We start from the raw sequence: 16669 nt of genomic DNA on the forward strand, positions 1-16669 counted from the left end.
AGTGGGGAGGAAGGTGACTCAAAGGGCAGGGAGTAAGACAAAAGGGGGTCAAAGAGGAGGCAGGGAGAGGAGGGGAGAGAGCTGCGAGGGAGGAAGAGAGGGGGCCTCAACGGGCGGGAGAACCTGAGCGTGGGCTGAAACGCCGGAGGGAGGGAAAGCGAAAGCACGCCATGCGCGCGTTGAGGGATACGCATGCACTGGCTGAGGGCGGCTGGTGCGTGTGTGTTTGTTGGCGCAGGGGGGGTAGAACTCGGCGAAGCAGGCGCTGCAGGAGTTCAGCAGGTGAGAGCAGGCCGAGTCGGAGTACAAGATGACCAGCGGGTCTTCCCGGGAGTACATGCCGGCCCAGCGACTGCGAAATATTCGTTGTTGCTTTGAATTGCGCTTGCATTAGTGGTTTGCCTACCAGGCACTAGGACCGGGGGCTCATGCCGATATGTTTAGCTGCCCGGGGACTGCCCCAGGGTAGCCAGCGATGGGGGTGGCTGGCCCGCTTTGGATTACACTCGGGCAAGACTGCCCGCAAGTTCTCTCCTCGCTTCCCCCTTCAGCCAGACCGGGTTTCCTGACAGCCGGGATCACAGATCCTTTATCCTGTCCCTAGGGGGGGTGATAGCGCGACGGCCTAGGGGTGCAAGGCACACTACACGCGTTGTGTAGAGCAACACAACATAATGGCTAGAGCGTGGGACTTCGAAGCTGGGGAATCCAGTTCGAGTCTCGGCACCGACCCTCAAACATCCGGTGATTCTGGGCAAATCGCCTAGCTCCCAGCGCTAAAAAGGAATGGGCCCGCTTGTTTACGCTTGAATGAAGAAGGCAGTATAGGGCGCCCTGAGCACCAACCCTCCCGTTCGCTATTAGCGGATGTAGCGCGGCATGTAGTATGACGGAGCGCGCATAAGGCTCGAACCTGTTAATATGTACACATTGAAAGGGCGCAAGGGGCGCGAGCACTGGAGTTCGAGGGCTAGGTAATTACCGCAGCATGTGGGTACCAAGGTACAGGTGGCGCAAGACCATCGTACCTCTCTGGTGTGGTTCTTGTATTTTTACCGCTGCGCCATAGCCATAGTTCAGGAATTGAGAGGGGCCCGAGTCTTTATGAGCGCGTTCACAAAGAAACTACTGCCTCGAGCCTAATTAACACGGCACCAAGCACCAGCTGTACATGTTACATGCAAGCACCAAAAGCCCTGCGGATGCCCAAATGCTGCGTTTTTAACGAGTGAATGTTTACGAAAGTGAAACTGCATGCTGACTTGCGAGGGAAGGGGGACAGGAGATGTGCACGCCGCGTGGCTGTAAGCGCGTACACCAACTTAAATCCGCCAAGAGACTGCGCGTGCCCATCTCCTGTCCCACTTCCGAGGCAAGTCAGCAACAATAGATCTCGCTGGCGACAGCGCTTCGTTCGCCAGGCGAGACCTAATGACTTGTCACACTATCATTCTCGCTCAAAAGACGGTATGCTGCCACCACAGCTTTATGTGCAATCCGCAGGACTGGACTAGTAGTCATCTCTCCACTATGCGGGTACACTTGCTCAGGCTCTCCAGGTCACAGGACAGTCCCTGGCCCTCGTAGTCTGGGATAGGCCTGTGCTCTGCACCCACCCTAGAATAACATAATTCAAGGGCCAAACCAAAAGTCAAGATACAAGGTAAACATGCAGTCGGGCACTCAGGGAAGGGTACATGCCTGTATAATATACAGGGACCTCCTAATAATAAGTCTATGAATAAAATATCTATACAGCATAAATAACAGTTACAGCCAATATAGCTGCTATTTATCAATGACTGTCAGGACAGAAGTGGTACATATTCAAATATTTCAGAGAGGACTGAATGGTTCAACAATGCGAGTCTGGCAGTGGATAATATAGCCCTGATCCGCAGACCTCGAGTGAAAAATACAGGAACCCTTTATAATATATACAAATGACTTCATCATTTATAATGCAATCATTTATTGCATAATAAACTACGTGTCTAAAATGGAAGAAAGAATCATCCTGCCCTACAATGCCCAATTTGTTCCGACAAATGGATTTGGGAGAAAGGCACATTGCAAAAAAAGAAGCAGATCTGTGGAATACCATCTCCTTAGGTATATATGGAATATTTGCAAAAACATCACATCTTTTTGTAAGACAACACATCAAACATATCTTGGTACAGCCAACCTAAAACAGACCTGGCTGCATTTATTATTTTATATCTGATATTATACACTTCTCAGAAGTCTCACCATTTTGCGTGGCAGCTTTAGCAAGGGCTATGCTCACATCAGCCGTAGACACAACTGCGTCTTCAGGAACGTGCATAGCACCCACTAAGTCATGAATATTGATGAGGGGATGAAGGGCAGCAACTTGCTTTGGAGTGATGATCTCACAGGGAATTCCCATCAACCTACAGAAGAATACATGATAAAATCAGATGGAATGCAACAACAACATATACATAAAATAACTGAATATTGTAATTAAGTTCACATGCACTTATGCATACATCGATGCTCTGAATAAGCTTAAGTATATTACTAGCTGATCCAAAGAAAAAAGGTCCCTGAAGGACTACTGAAGAATTGCAAATGTAGACAGGCGGAGGGTTGGGAAAAGGAATATGGTAAGATGGTAAGATGGCAGTGGCTACAGTGGTGGGAGTGGAAATGCCTTCCAGTTACTGCTATCACAAGAAGCTTATTGCCATGGCGGGGAAAAGTAGTTGACAAAAGAGGGGTCAATTCAAATCATAGGGCATCGACCGAAATCTGGAAGGAAAGCAAAGCCTGCAAGTTAAAGCAAGAGGTAAGGAGAGGGGGGAACAAGAGCAAAGCAAGTGTAGAACTGAGGCAGATGAGAATCCCCTATCATTTTGATTGATAATGGTGAAAAGCCATGGGTGAAGAAGGCTATTCTGAACCATTAGAGACCACAAGCCTGTCTGATCTTCTCCCACCAATGTTCCAAACAAATCTTTCAGTGACAAGGGGCCAGGACAGATAAAGCTGGTTAGTCGGGGGGAGCGATAGTTGTACTTGACTGGAACCCCTGGCAGGCTCTAAGAGAGATGTATGCACAGTCTAAAAGAGAACATGACGGAGTTCAGAAAACCTGGGGCAAGAGACTGGATTGATTCCAAGGGACAAAGACACTCCTAAAGTAAATATAGCCTACAGTGTAAGAAGTATTACAATTATATAAAAAAAAACAGTGCCACTTGTTCCTCTTCAAAGTAACCAATATATATTTTTTTTAAAACACAGGAAATATAAAGAACAATGTGTCTTAATGCCCAAACAGTAAAGACCTTCAGGCCATAATGGTGAATGGTAAGAGAGGCTTGACAGTTCATAGAGAAGACGGAAGAAAGCCAAATACTATATCAGACTACTAAGTCCCCTGCTCTGGAGCAGTTACCACTTAAAACAAACACAAGAAATGTGTCTAACCACTGGCAATTGCTCAGGACACAATCCCAACCCATCATTCTTTTGTTCACTTTGCAACCTCTGTTTGGACAGCCATATGCAAATCAGCCAAATCAGCCTCATGGGAACAGTCCAGCCCGAACTGCCAGGCCAGGTCCTAAGACCGGTTTCCCTCCAATAAGGGCTCACCAGCCAGCTATAGCTTGGTTACAGTGGCACAGTGAGCACGGGACCCATATCTACCACTTAGCCATTTGATTACAGCAATTCACCTGCATTTACTAACTTCCATGCAAGAAGAGCCTGTGAGAATGAAGACGGGAACAAGGTAGTGATTAGCTGTTAATTAAGAAAAGTCTTGTAAGACAAATGCATGAAAGAATATCCACAGACAGATGGTTTAAATTGGTCAGAGTCACAGTCTCATGAAAATGTGACATATAAAGAATCAGATGAGCAGGAATGTATCCAAAAGCACCTCTTTTGAAGATAAAAGTTCAACAACTTAAAATAAAATGTGGAAGCTTTTGAGAATGTGCTGCAAAGATGTAAAAATAACTTACCTTTTGTAACAATATTTCAGGTAGATTCATAATCTTCCTACAGATTTCTCGCCTTATAAATTATCCTTCCAGGTTTCTAATTGGATCAGAAAAGCATTCCCCCAGCAACAGCTCTGCAGTGCCGCTAGGTTGAGCCATGCAGCTCCAAATGTGACATCACCTTCGGACAAGACGACCGAATATGCTACTTACCAGTATGCATCTGTTCTTGGCATGTAGGGCTGCTGACATTCATATCTGTGCATAGATCGCCGCCTAGTGTTGGGTCCGGATGATTGCACATTGTTGTCCTGGAAGAGTCTTTGAAGTATCACGAGATAGGTGGCTCCTCCCCTGGACTACAGTGCGCATGGGCATCCTCTCTATCCTCAGATTGTTTTTCGCCATTGTGGCAGTGATGGAGTAGATACAGTAAGTGATGACCATGCTATACAGTAAGTCTGAGTGCTGCAGCCGCCACAGGCGCCGGGGAGGAGGTTGGGCGATATGAATGTCAGCAGCCCTACATGCCAAGAACAGATGCATACTGGTAAGTAGCATATTCGGTTCGAGGCATGTGGGCTGCTGAATTCATATCTGTGCATAGATTACATAGCAGTCCCTCCATTAGCGTCGGCTACCTGTGCCAGCTGCAGCAGTCTGAAAAAGGGTCTTGAGAACAGCCTGTCCTACAGCTGCCTGCTGTTTTGAATGTACATCTACACAGTAGTGTTTGGTAAATGTATGTATAGTGGACCATGTGGCTGCTCTACATATGTCCTCTAAAGGAATGTTCCCTAGGAAAGCCATGGACGCCCCTAACTTTCGTGTTGAGTGGGCTCTTGGAGGAATCGTTAATGTGCGTTTAGCTTTTTTATAGCAAATTTGAATACATTTAACGATCCATCTGGCTATCCCTGCTTTGGAAATGGCGTTGCCCTTGTGTTGTGGAGAAAAGGCAACGAACAATTGTTTATGTTTTCCTAAAATCCTTTGTTCTGTCTATATAGTACATGAGGGCCCTCTTTACATCTAGTGTATGGAGCATTCTCTCTGCGACATTGTCTGGTTTTGGAAAGAAAACAGGCAGTTCAATAGTCTGATTCATGTGGAACTGCGATATCACTTTAGGCATGAATGTGGGGTTGGTACGTAGTACGACCCTGTTTGCGTGAACCTGTATGAATGGCTCTTGAATGGTTAGTGCCTGGAGTTCACTAACTCTTCTCAACGAAGTGATTGCCACTAAGAATGCTACTTTCCAGGTGAGGAATTGAATCTCACATGAATGTAGAGGTTCAAAAGGTGGACCCATCAATCTGGTGAGGACCACATTTAGGTTCCACACTGGTACCGGTGGGTGTCTTGGAGGAATCACTCTTTTGAGTCCCTCTAAGAAGGCTTTGATGGCAGGCACTCTGAATAAAGACAGGTGCTGCCTGTTCTGAAGATGGGCTGCTATTGCTGTTAGATGTATACGTTTGGAGCTGTATGCCAGATTGCACCGGTATAAGTGTAACAGGTAACAGATGATGTTCTGAGTGGATGCATCCAGCGGATTAATGTCATTGTTTTTACAGTAAATGACAAATCTTTTCCATGTGGCCGCATAGCAAGCTCTGGTCGTGGGTTTCCTGGCCTCCTTGATGATATTCATACATTCTGGAGGCAGGTTCAGGTAGCCAAACTCTAAGACTTCAGGAGCCAGATCGCCAGGGTTAGCTGTTGCGGATCTGGGTGCTGAATTTCGCCATGGTTCTGCGTTAAAAGTTTGGGTGTTAGCCGCAGTCTTTGATGCGGTACCACGGAAAGTTCTAGAAATGTGGTGTACCATGGCTGGCGTGCCCACGTTGGAGCAACCAGGATGAGTGTTATCGAGTGTTGCCTTAGTTTGCGTGCCACTAGCGATATTAATGGCGCTGGGGGAAAACCGTACGCAAATCTGCCTGACCAGTTCATCCATATCGCATTGCCCTGCGACTGTGGATGGGGGAACCTGGCGGCAAAGCTTTGGCATTTTGCGTTCTCCCTTGTGGCGAATAGGTCTATCTCTGGATGACCCCACTGCTGGAAGTACGGTTGGAGTACTGACGGATGTAGCTCCCACTCGTGCATTTGGTGGCTGTGTCTGCTGAGCAGATCCGCCATCTGGTTGTCCTTGCCCGGGAGGTGTTCCGCCATGAGGAACATGTTCCTCTGAATGGCCCACTTCCACATGCTCTGAGCCAGATAAGACAACTGTGGAGAGTGTGTTCCCCCTGCTTCTGTAAGTAGTACATGGCAGTCATGTTGTCCGTCCGGATCAACACAACTTTGTTGCACAAGTGTACTTTGAATGCCTTCATTGCTAGGAAGATTGCCATCAGTTCCAGAAGGTTGATGTGCATCTTCTTTTGCTGGGTTGTCCATAGTCCCTGCACTGTGTAATTGAGTACATGAGCTCCCCATCCCTGGAGAGACGCGTCCGCTGTCAGTATTATTTGTGGAACAGGCTCTTAGAACGGTCGGCCCTTGCAAAGGTTTTGTGGATTCCACCAATGCAGAGAGTTGTATGCCCGACCGCTCACCAACACTAGGTCTTTCAACTGTCCTGGAGTCTGATTCCATTGACGTGCCAAGCACTCCTGAAGCGGGCGCATATGTAGTCTCGCGTGCGGGACTATGAAGATGCAGGAGGCCATCATGCCTATCAACTGCATGAACACTCGCGCTGGAAGGGAGTGTTGAGGTCTGAACTTTGTTATCAGCAGTTGCATGCTGTTGATCCTCACTAAATTTGGCTGAGCAGTGGCTGCCAGAGTGTCTATGGTCGCGCCCAGGTACTGCCGTACGTGGACGGGTTGAAGATGTGATTTTGGATAATTCAGTGAGAATCCCAGACTGTGAAGAAGGTGAATGGTGTGGGATATGTGGCTGGCACACTGCTGGGCTGACTTTGCCTGAATAAGCCAGTCGTCCAGGTAAGGGAAGACGTGAATGTGCTGTCTCCGTAAGTGTGCAGCCACTGTCGCTAGGCACTTGGTAAAGAACCTGGGCGCTGTTACTCCGAAAGGGAGGACTTTGAACTGATAATGTTGATCCTGAATAGTGAACCTGAGATATTTTCTGTGTGATGGGTGCATGGGTATGTGGAAATACGCATCTTTCAAATCTAGTGTTGCTAGGAAGTCTCCCTGACTGAGTAACGGCAGAACCTGCTGGAGGGTGAGCATATGAAAATGCTCTGACAGAATGTATTGGTTGAGAGGTCTTAGGTCCAGTATAGGTCTCAAAGACCCGTCCTTTTTTGGGATTAAGAAGTACAGAGAGTACACCCCTCACCCACGTTGTTCTACAGGCACGAGCTCTATGGCTCCTTTCTGCAGCATACTTAGTACTTCCTGCTGCAATAATGTCAAGTGCTCTGCGGACATAGGACGGTGTCTTGGTGGTATGTTGGGTGGATTGGATGTTAATTCCAGACAATAACCGTACTGGACAATTTTTCTGACCCACCTGTCTGTGGTGATGGATCTCCAGACTGGCAGGAACTGTTAGAGTCTCCCCCCGACTGGTGTTATGTGGTCGGGGGCAGTGACAAGACATCACTGTTTGTTATTGGCGGAGGACCTGGGGTTGTTGTTTCCTCGTCCTCTGCCTTTGGTGCTGGATCCACGATATCCACCCCTATTGGTCTTTTTATAGGTACTCTGGGTACCTCCTTTATTGTACTGCTGCTGGGACCCCCGACCTCTAGCTGCTCCTCTATTCCCGGGGCGACGAAAGGAGCCACTCCGAAACTGCTGCGACTGTAGAGCCCCCATAGATTTTGCAGTTTCAGTGTCCTTTTTAATCTTTTCTAGTGTAGTATTAACCTCGGGGCCAAATAAAAAGGCCAAATAAAAAGTCTGGGTTGACTGGTTGATTCAAGATATTAGTTTGAATTTTAGGTTTGAAACCTGATATTCTCAACCATGCGTGCCTCCTTAACATCACACTAGTGTTGATTGCCCTAGCTGCAGTGTCAGCTGCATCTAGTGCGCATTTGATGGACGCATTTTTAATGAGTTTTCCCTCTCTGATGAGGAGCTCCGCTCCATCTTTGTAGTCATCTGGTAGGTGTTCTATTAGTGTTTCTAGGGTATCGTAGTGTGACCTGTCGTATCTGGCCAGGAGTGCCTGAGTGTTGGCAATGCGCCAGATGTTTGCTGCTTGTGCTGCTATCCTTTTTACAGATGTTTCTAGCACTTTGGACTCCTTGTCTGGAGGAGGAGCATCACCGGTAGTTTGCGAGTTAGCTCTTTTGCGAGCATTAGAAACTACCATCGAGTCCAACGGCAATTGACCCTTAATGTACATTGGGTCTCCTGGGGCTGGTTTGTATTTTTTTTCTGTTCTTGGGTTCAATACCCGTGCTCTGGTTGTCTCCTTAAAGATGTCCTTAGCATGTTTAATAACCCCTTTTAGCATTGGTAGAGTCGTGACTGTTCTTTCTGATGTTGAGAACGTGTCCACCAAGAAATCCTCTTCCACCGAGTCAGAATGATGTTCCACTCCGTGTTTGGCCGCCGCTCATTCAATGAGGGCGTTAAAAGCAGCAGTATCTTCAGTGGGAGATGTTTTTATATTATATATATGAGTGTCAGGAGCATTTTGTGGGTCTCCTGGGTCATTAGGGTCTCCCCATGCTTGATCCTGGTCTTGCTGTTGTTCATCAGCGTCAATATCCCCAGGATAAGTGGTATCCTCATGATAGCCCTCTCCTGCGTCCGCCTCCGAGTGTGCAGGAGAAAAGGATTGTGGTTCCTGATGATATGTTTGGTAAGATTCCACAAGCACTGGTGTCGAAACTGACGCTATTTTATTTTTCAGTGGAATTTTGTATGATTCCAAAGTCTTTTCTGGGACAATTTTCCGCTTGCGGAACAACAGTCTACCAGTGTCCACGTCGATAAACTGGTCCTGTGAGTCTTCGACATCTGTCCTTCCTGTCGACACTGTTTGTGGTTGTTCGATACTCTTCCTAAGTTCGAACATCTTAGGTGTCCCCGATGGCGGCAATCCAAACTTGATCGGTGCGGGCGCCGAGTGAGCCTTGGCGACCTTCTTCGGTTCGGGACCCGTTTTCGGTTCGAGGGTGTCCCGTTCCCTGATGCGCTTTAGGGACTCCGATACCAGTTGCAACGTGAATGTCGACGGTGCTTTCGATCCGACAGGCTCTTTGGAGACAGGCCTCGACGCGGTCTCCGGTTTCTTTCCTGTTTTCGGGGCTTCGATCTGCTCAGCACTCCTCGGTGTTGATGTAGTCGGATCGACCACCTTGACCTTGGTCTTTGGTGCCCCAACCTTCGGTGCGATAGGCCTCTGCGGCTTCTCGGGACCGAGGGCCTTCTTTTGTTTCTCGGGTGCCGAAGTCCTTTTTTGGTTTCTCGGTACTGAAGTCCTTCCTTGGTTTGTCGGCTCCGATGTCCTTCTTTAGTGTCGACGGATTGGAAGGTTTCGATGCCTTCGATCAGACTTGAACCAGTTGCACTTTCGGTTTCGATTTGACCGGTGCAGGTTTTGGTTTTGATTTAACGGAATCGACTCCAGTCTTTTTTGATATTTCTGGCTCTTTTGAAATGTTCGAAGTCGGGCCTTTATGCGGGGCTCTAGAACGATCCGACCGATCTTGGGTAAGGCCCGCAGGCGATCCCTCGACCTGAGCCTTATCAAGACTATCTCCCTCCGCCTCCGCATCGACGGATTGGCCTAGCTCCTCGCCTGAGCTATCTTCCTCGGCCCCAAGGGCCTCCTCGTCGTCTCCTACCTCGTCGACGACGTCTTCTTCCCGGAAGATCTCCTCATCTTCGTCGTCATATTGGGAGTCATGCTCTGAAGCAGGGTCCGATTGGTCTTGAACATCCTGCTCTTCTACCTCTTCGACGCTCTCGGCTTCTTCGTCCTCGGTACTGAATATGTTAACCGGGTTAGGCGCCGATTTCTTGGCCTCCAATCGAGCCGCTCGTCGATTCCGAAGGGTCTTCTTCGACCGGAACCGGGCGCAGGCCATACATTTGGTCTCATCATGATCCGGTGATAAACATTTGTTACACACCGGATGGACATCGACGTGTGGATATTTTGCGTGACATAGAGGGCATCTTTTGAAGGGAGTACTCGATTCCATCTTCGAACGTCGATCGATGTTCGGACCGAAACTCGATCCGATAAAGGTGAATAAGTTCGAAAACAAGTATAATAATCTATCGATACCGAACGCAAACGATACCGACGATATCTAAAGGCTTTTGGCCTTAAATAAAGTTTTCCTAACTTGAGCTAAGATAAGCACATCCGAACCCAATGGCGGAAAAAAACAATCTGAGGATGGAGAGGATGCCCATGCGCACTGTAGCCCAGGGGAGGAGCCACCTATCTCGTGATACTTCGAAGACTCTTCCAGGACAACAATGTGCAATCATCCGGACCCAACACTAGGCGGCGATCTATGCACAGATATGAATTCAGCAGCCCACATGCCTCGAACACTAGAAGATATCTGGTGCCAACCTACATGGTGGCATCAGTTCTTGACCTTTTACCATGGACCATCTAGCAGTGCAGACAAGAATGGAGACAGCAACGACTGCCATTAATACAGTACATAACACACCTGCATTCCTCGAGATCTTATTAGTCAAGTAATTAACTCTTAAGGGGAGAATCAAAAGTGAGATCACCAAAAGCAGGGCTGTGACGTCTGGCAAACAGTCTACAGACTGCTATGCCAAAAAAGCATTTCTACCATGAAGCCATGACAGGATCCAATATTGCTTCTATTAATGAGAGCAATGGCCGCTTCATAGAGGAAGAGGACTGCAAGATTTCAGTCAAAATGTTACACGTCTCCTCTGTGTAAGGCAAAATACCCTTCAAATCTTGCACTTAAGCTTCAGACCTAAATGAGAAAACTTCCTCTGAGGGACAAGAGAAGCCAGGGATGTCTGCTCTGGTGAAGTTTCTAGGGCACTGGAATTTTGGATATCCAAATAAGCCAGCAACAACATTAAAACTGGAAAGAACGTTATTAGCCTTCAAATAATCATACTCTGTTGGAACATTATTTTTTCATCAGGCATTCTTAGTGTGTCAGAGTCGGAGACGCATGGAAGTACATCGCCAAAAGAACATCATTAAAGTTTAATTTAACCTTTTCCTTTGCAATAAGGTTAATTTCTTCTGCTGGTTTCAAAATCAACATTGTACTTTGCTCCAGGGGTGGCATCAGCAATGGTGCTGATGTAGACTTTAGGCCAGATTTAGATCTTGGTATATCTGGTCCGGTTGTCACTTTTTCGACAGTTTCACCGCCCACCTGCTTGCCGGCCCGCCCACTCTATTTAGAGGTTAGCAGGTCCATGGACAAAAGACTGCCTGGGTGCCGCTGATTCCACCGGGAATTTTCATCTGCATCAACTAAGTCATAGGCAGAAGCAGCTGTCGGCAGGAGTCCAGCCAAGATTACAGTCAGGCCAATCATGATGTGCCTTTCCGTTGAGGAAACTGTGGCAGGGATACCTCCTGCTTAGAGTTGTTGGAATCTAAGGAAATGAGGGAGAACCATACCTTTTTCTCCATTTCCCACTTCCGTCTTGAATCCCACTATCCATGTCCTCCCTTTGCTGCTACTCCATGACCACAACACTAATCAACTCCTTGTAGTTGGGATCGAAGGTAAACTTCTTTTACACTGTCTTACTATGAATAGTGTGTGTTACAATTACTTTAATCTCGTGTATTTTTACATTCCTCTTTCATGCATTTTGTATGTGTAATGCAATAGTGTACATTTTACATCTTATCAAGGTAAAATGAACACACCTTTATTGACAATTTTTTTATGTTGTTTTGGTTGTTGTGCTTGTGGTGCCTGTCTGTGTGTTCAATAGTGTGTGTTGTTTGTGTGCTATGCAATATGTAAGAAAAGGGGCATAACACATTACCTACATATATTTTAAAAGCAAACACAACATATGTTTGTATTGGCACATAAATCGGTAGTACTTACTAGTCTCCACTCCACCAGGGACTTACTCCATCAGCAAACCATCGCTAAGGCAATGCCAGCACAATGGGACATCTAAATAGGCTCGGCGAAAACCCGCGGACCTGACATCAATGTAGTTCTGTAAGCCAGCAGCGGAATTTACCGCCTCGAAGACAGTGTGCCACTTAAGTGACGGAAAACAGTCTTTCAATACGGATGGCAGTTTATCCAGCACACATCTACATACAGTGGGCTGGATACCGTCAGCTTGGCAGAGTACTTGGATACTCCACCTTCGATGGACGACGGGAGTCTAGCCAAGTTCTAAATCAGGCCCTTTTACAGAATGGGGGCAGAGCCTTGGCAGGGTTCGACTTTAGAAGCCAAAGCCAGAGTCCAAGGAGGTGGTGCAGCAGCAGTGTCACTGAGGTTGTTAAACTCTCAGGAACACGCCTCCCCATGGGGGGGGGGGAGGGGACCAACAGAGGGTCGACTCAGGCAGGCCTTCACCTGTTTAAGGCTCTCTGGCTGGGTTGAGCAATGGACCCGGAGATTCCAGTGTCACCTTTTCACGGTCTGGATCTTCTCCAATGATGAGGAAGAGTCTGACATCAAGACTTAATTTGTTGCTGCAGTGGGACCATTTCCTCGCGGAAGAAGGGGGCTTCTCCTTTCTATGGCACCTTTTGTATTATTGTTTTCAGAAGACCTTTAAGGAGATCATTCCCTTCTGTTTGGGCATAGGACGTTGCTTAGGCATCACACTGAGTATTAGCCAGGAATAACTTGGACCCCCCACTTCCAAATGACCAGTGGGTGCTTAGAAGCACAAGGAACAGAGGCTGAAGCATCATGCTCCAAACCAAGGCACCACACATCTTACCACACATCTTAGTGGTGTGGATCCAAAAGGGCATCTTCTTATACATGTACGACATGGTGTTTAACACCTGAAGGTTTTGTTAGCTGCTGTCTAATGCAGAGGAATTTTGTTAGTAAGACGCTGAGGGAGAGATCTGGAACCACGCCAATGTTGTGCGGAAAACCACATACTGACACCAGTGCACAGGTTAGTGCCTAATATAGTCTAGTAGCTTGATGTCCGGAGGCAAGTTACAGCTGGCGACTCAAAGCGGCACCTTTGTAGCTGTGGAGAGGTATTGCTGGGGAAAAGCTTTTCCGACCAGTCTGAAGCCTGGACAGAGAATTCACAAGTTGTGGAATCCGCAGGAAGATATTTCCATTAGAACCAACATTAGACTTCAGGGAGTTCTGTCATGTGCTGAAGGAGAAGATTGTCCAATAACTGCTACACAGAATCCCAGGCTAAGTAGTCTTCCCTCCAGTCAAACCTGACCACATAAGAGTCTCTCCTATCTCAACAAAGACAGGCCTTCAGACAAATATACCGGTTAAAGAGATTTCTTTTCTTTACAGTCATAGGAAATTACAAGGAGGGCAATATATCTTTAAAGACAACTATTTGCAACTCTATTATGACTTAGCAATATCTAACCTACAAAAAAGAATAGTACTCAAATTCACTATATATCTACTTGGAACAGAGATCTAATGCACACTAAGCCACCTTTTCCCAATGACATACAAGTCGAAACAATAACAATAGGCAATCAAATCTTTAGAAGCGGTGAAGTAGATTAAGCAACCCCAGCTCAGATTGGAGGTCCGAGTGCAATGTTTCTTTGTAATGTGAGTTGGATAGGGTGTAGATTGGGCAGGTCTGAGTGCAGAACCCTGCCCTGCTGCCTAAATGTTTCACATACCACACTCTCCAGGCCCAATCCAGAGCCACTAGCATGACTTGTGCCCATTCGTTCCTGATATTTATCAGGACGTGGGCAGGAGACAGTGGCGGAAAGGCGTACAGGAGTCACGCGGTCCACTTTAGCCAGAATAGAATCTCCATATGAGAGCGTTCTGGGGAACTACAATGCACAGAAGTTTTGACACAGTTTTTGACTGTGGCATAAAGATGTAGCCAGGGCTCTCCCCAGTGTCAGAAGATGTCCTCAAGATGCAACTGTCATTAGTGATCTGTCATGAAGAAATTGGGACAGCAGGAATCAATTTATGCCATGGACTTGCATGTGCAAAATAAAATGCATTTGTTTGCAACTCACCAGAATGATTTGTGTGAGGCTCAATGTTTTGAAGTCACTATCTCTTTAAGGTCAGTATATTAGACCAGAAGCAGTGGTAGATATAAGGGCACCTCCCTGTTTTATGATTAGAGATCCATCAGGCATCACCGGCTGAACTTGTCTGCCATGGCATTTAGGGATCACACCAGGTGGTTCATGATCAGGCAGACGACTTGACACTCCAGCGAGATCCAGAGGCTCAGCTCCTCTTGGCGTAGGACCCTGGACCCACCTATGCACTACTTGTTTCAGTACTACATGATATGTCTGTGAGAACCAGCACCAGCCTTCCCTTGATGAACAGCAGGAAGACCTTCAAAGTTAGGCAACTATCCCACAACTCCAATAGATTTATGCAGAGCTGAGTTTCCGCCAAAGATCAGAGTCCTCTGATCTTCACCTATACCACATGACCTCCCCTGCCCAGTAAGGACGCATTTGTAACCACTGTCAGCTCTGGGTGAAGAAGAGAGAGGGATCTGCCGCTGGTCAAGGTTCTGTTGAGCAGCTACCACTGCAGATCGTGCGCAGTCTCCTCCAAAACCTGGGTGGCATCAGTCGGGTTTTGTCGGGTGCTGGGCCGACAGACTACAAACCCCACTAATAAGCCCACATATGCCACCTGGCAAAGTGGATCACATCATGCATGAGGCGAGCAGGCCAAGAAGCCTCAGAGCAGCTCTCACCAAGATCCAGGACAGAGGCTGAAACCGCAGGATCATAGCCCAAATATCCTGAACTTGTTTGGGTGGAAAGGATAAGAACTACACTGACCAGAAGAGCTCTGATGAAAGGAAGCCTCTGTGAATGAATTTCATTGATCGAAAACCCCAACAATGTCAGAATATTCACCGTTATCTGGAGGTGGCCTATAACTGATTGTAGAAAGCCTGTCTGCAATACCCAGTCCCTGAATTACAAGAAATTGGAAATTCACAACCCGCTAAAATGGATAGTGGCCATCACCTCGGTGAACATCTGAGGGGCACTGGTAAGGCCGAATGGGAGCACAGCAAAATAAAAATGCTGCTGGCCCACCTGAAACTACAGGGTAACATCTGTAGGACTGTAGGACAGGCACATGAAAGTATGCTTTGTGCAGGTCCAAGTCAACCTCCCACTAGTCCAAATCCAGGGCAGACAGAACTCGGATCAGTAAAAGTATTTTGAATTTAGAAAGCCATTCAAAAGAGAAAGACCTAAAATAGGAAAAAGGCCTCCACCCTTCTTCAGCACAAGTAAAGAGTGGGAGTAACACCTGTTCCTACTTCCAAGACCAGTAGCCCCTTCCAAGGCCAACTGCCCCTATGGCCAGTAAGAACTGCACCTCTTGTAGCAAAATGGAGATCTTCCTTTGAAAGCAGCTTTGATTTGAGAGAAAATTGTAGTGGGCCCAAGAGAAACAGGAAAGCATAGCCCTGCAGAACGATCAGGAGCACCCTTCTTTCAGATGCGATGGACTACCACCTTGGGAATTTTTTTGGGGATTCTGCCTCCTACAGGGTGGTTGTATGTCACTAATGGCAATCTAAAGTGGTTTGGAGGCTGATGCTGCATGGACAGGGAACGGGGGGGCTGTCGCTGGTGAACTGTGCAATGTCTGCCTGATCCCCGTCATCTGCACAAAAGGACTGGGTGGCTGTTGCAGGGGTGGGGGGGGATTGGTGTTGTCTACATGTCAGCCTTCTAAAGTAAGCTAGGAAGGAGCAAGACTGGTGGGGAAATCGACATGCATGGATGGAAAGGCCCAAGGAACGCGCAATGGCTCTGCCTTTTGTAAAGAGTCAGCTTTCTCGTAAAATAGGGGGGACCCATCGAAAGCATAACGATAAGTGATGCTTGTTCATCTCCAAAAAAAACAGTGGATTACATCCATGAATGTCGGTGAACCACCACGCTAGTGCCCACTTCTCCCGCTAATCAATTGGCACTATCATGGCCAGAATAAATTACATACTTTGCTGCCATCTGGCCATCTTGAACGGTTTGATCCAAAGATGCCCAAAACTCTTCCAGGACAGCTGGCAAGATCACACTGGCCATGTCCCAGAGGGCATGCATAGCAGCGTACCAGCAGACCATTCAATTCCTTAATCAGTCAATCCTTTTTGAAAACCTGTCAGGAGAAGTTTAATTAGGATTTACTTTGCTGGTGGAAGCCTGGACCACTAAACTTTCAGACGAAGATGCTGCGCAAGAAAATCTGGATCATCAGGCGCCGGTCTGTGGCATCTGGCCACTTGTCTGTTGACAGGTGGGCCAGAGCAAGACTTAGCACAAGTTCCCATAAGGCTGCCAGTCAGGGCATCATTAAATGGAGGTCAGAGCTCAGATGAGGCTGATCTAGGGTGCACAACCTCAGTAAAAAGAAACAGTTGTTTTGACTTCAACAGAATGAAGCTGCAGGTCCAGGACCTCATTTGCACGTCTAAACCCTACAGCAAATGACATACTCTCTTCCTTTGGCGGTCCAAGGGGCAAAAATCAACCTTGTATCTGGAGAAGTATCAACTCCACAA

The 16669-nt window shown here is 47.3% G+C and overlaps 1 protein-coding gene across 2 annotated transcripts in view; it reads right to left on the reverse strand.

The window, feature by feature from the left end:
* Positions 1 to 16669, reverse strand: part of PDPR (pyruvate dehydrogenase phosphatase regulatory subunit) — a 567407-nt gene that overhangs the window by 435541 nt on the left and 115197 nt on the right. For both annotated transcript variants that reach the window (XM_085640040.1, XM_085640039.1), the window contains exon 5: positions 2254 to 2417. In XM_085640040.1, coding sequence (XP_085496166.1) covers positions 2254 to 2417 — 164 coding nt within the window. The remainder of the gene's footprint in view (positions 1 to 2253; positions 2418 to 16669) is intronic.

The sequence above is a fragment of the Triturus cristatus genome, chromosome 12 (assembly GCF_964204655.1).
Source record: "Triturus cristatus chromosome 12, aTriCri1.1, whole genome shotgun sequence".
NCBI lineage: Eukaryota > Metazoa > Chordata > Amphibia > Caudata > Salamandridae > Triturus > Triturus cristatus.